Source organism: Sinocyclocheilus rhinocerous, unplaced genomic scaffold (genome assembly GCF_001515625.1).
Source record: "Sinocyclocheilus rhinocerous isolate Xijiao unplaced genomic scaffold, SAMN03320098_v1.1 scaffold533, whole genome shotgun sequence".
Taxonomy (NCBI): domain Eukaryota; kingdom Metazoa; phylum Chordata; class Actinopteri; order Cypriniformes; family Cyprinidae; genus Sinocyclocheilus; species Sinocyclocheilus rhinocerous.
In genome coordinates, this window is record NW_015642843.1 from 15,278 (window position 1) to 17,531 (window position 2,254).

The window sequence follows — 2,254 nt, forward strand, 5'->3', positions numbered from 1 at the left end:
CTCAACTCAACAGGTTCTGCAGGGCAAAGGAGAGCTGGAGGAGCCAAGAAGCACACACAAGCTAACAAATCAGTCCTGCGTGCACCCAGAGCTCTGTGCTGTCTGACTCTCAGCAACCCTATACGCATGGCAGCACTGGCCCTGGTGGAGTGGAAATATCCTTTTGCCCAAGTGTGTGTATGTGCAAACCTTGTGCATTCTCTTGTATGTTTTCAAGACAGTTGTTTCCTTTACCTAAGACCTTTAAGCCTTTTGATATATTCATTCTACTGGCCATCTTTGCCAACTGTGTTGCCCTTGGTGTGTCCAAACCATTTCCTGAAGATGATTCCAATGCCACCAACCACAATCTGGTGAGTGTGCATTGCCAACATTACCATGATCTGCCACAGTGAGTGAAAACTGATCGCCTCAGCAAAAAATACATCAAACCACATAATATAACTTTGTGCTCCACCCAAGCACATTCAGCTACTGACATACAGTATATGTACACACACCGTACCTGATATATATCCTAAATAATCGATATCGAATCGAATTGAATCAAATTGGTAATCGAATCGAATCGCAAGCATGTGAATGAGAATCGAATCGAATCGTGAAATTTGTGTCAAAACCCAGCCCTACTATTTCTGTATATATTATTTTTATATACACTCTGTTTATATTTATAACACTTTACAATAGGGTTTCATGTGTTAATATTAGTTAACCTGAACTAACAACAATACTTCTACAGCATTTATTAATCTTAGTTCATTTAATACATATTTAGGATTAAAAAATATATCTGTTAACATTTGTTATTGCACTGTGAAATAACATGAAAATTAACATTTTTAATAGCCAATATTAGCAAAGGTTCATATTTTAATGCTGTGAAATGTATTGCTCATTGTTACTAATGTTAGCAAATGAGACCTTATTGTAAAGTATATGCGCTATATAAAAACCATAAATATCCAATATGGTCAATGTTGTATTGCCTAAACTCACTTGTAGCATTTAAAACAAGTTATTTTAGCTTTTACTCTTTTATTATTAATTTATTTTTAGACAAATTTTTTTATTACATAGTATACTATCTTTTTTATCCATTTCTTATTGTCTTATCGGGAATGACATGGAAAACACAGTTTTATGAATATGTATTGTTTGTACACAAATTCTGCCATTTGTGTATATTCTAACTTTTACACCAAGGCTTGAACTGTGACTAGTGACAGGACATTTTATTGAATACTTGGTTTCTACTATTGCAGTGTCTTGCTGGGTTAGTCGCACACATTTTGAAATCTCATTGGATTAAAACCTTGAGCCACATAACTGCATGTTATCCAGCGATTTCGTGTTTAGTCAGACTTTTCACGTTGCACCAGGTTAGGACACAGCGTTGTTATGGAAAGTACTCAAAGGTTTCTACATGAGCCCTGGCTGAACAACATGCCTGTAATAGATTTTTTTTAATGATCTACCTGTGAAACTGAGGGTATCCAATAAAAAGAAGGTTAGAGGGCTGCCCGTGTTCGGTTCAACACTATAATTGCATTAGGCTTGAAGTTTGACTGACAGCTCTGAATACCAAACAGGATAAGAGTATTGACCATCTGTTCTCTCACTATGGCCGCTCGCTCATTGCCCTTACATGTGATCTACTCTGTGACTGCAAATTTAATATAGACATTAATGATTCCAACAAATCGTAATGCTTGTTGCTTTTAGATTGCGTCCCTGCTTCTGTTTCTATTTTTTGTCTGTTGTTTTTTTCTCACACAACACCATCCGTCTGGATTTAAGTTACGCTCTATATAGAACTCTTTGCTCATATACTGACATTTCCAGATCAGCCGTGGTGTTGCACTGATGTCTGTTGAGTCAGTAGTGTCTGCAGCGTATGGATGATTAGCTGGAATAATGTGTGGGATACCTAGAGCACCTTAAGCCTTTAGCTTTAGCTTAGTACTGAGTGGGTCAAGAGGGCAGAAAGCTAATGAGCTCAGCAATGTGTGTTAAGGGAAAGCAGGTGAAAGGGAGAGTGACTGTAATATTGTGAAATATTATTACAATTTAAAATAACTGTTTTCAATTTGAATATATTGTAAAGTATAATTTATTCCTGTGCCGCAAAGCTGAATTTTCAGCATTATTACTCCAGTCTTAAGTGTCACATGATCCTTCATGTGATATATACACATGATATATACTGTATGTATGTATATGTATATATATATATATATATATATATATAATT

The 2,254-nt window shown here is 35.9% G+C and overlaps 1 protein-coding gene across 1 annotated transcript in view; it reads left to right on the plus strand.

The window, feature by feature from the left end:
• cacna1fa (calcium channel, voltage-dependent, L type, alpha 1F subunit a) overlaps positions 1-2,254 on the plus strand; it is a 38,985-nt gene continuing 36,731 nt past the window's right edge. The window contains 2 exon segments of the mRNA XM_016574106.1: positions 1-155; positions 248-353. Coding sequence (XP_016429592.1) covers positions 127-155; positions 248-353 — 135 coding nt within the window. The 5' untranslated portion in view covers positions 1-126.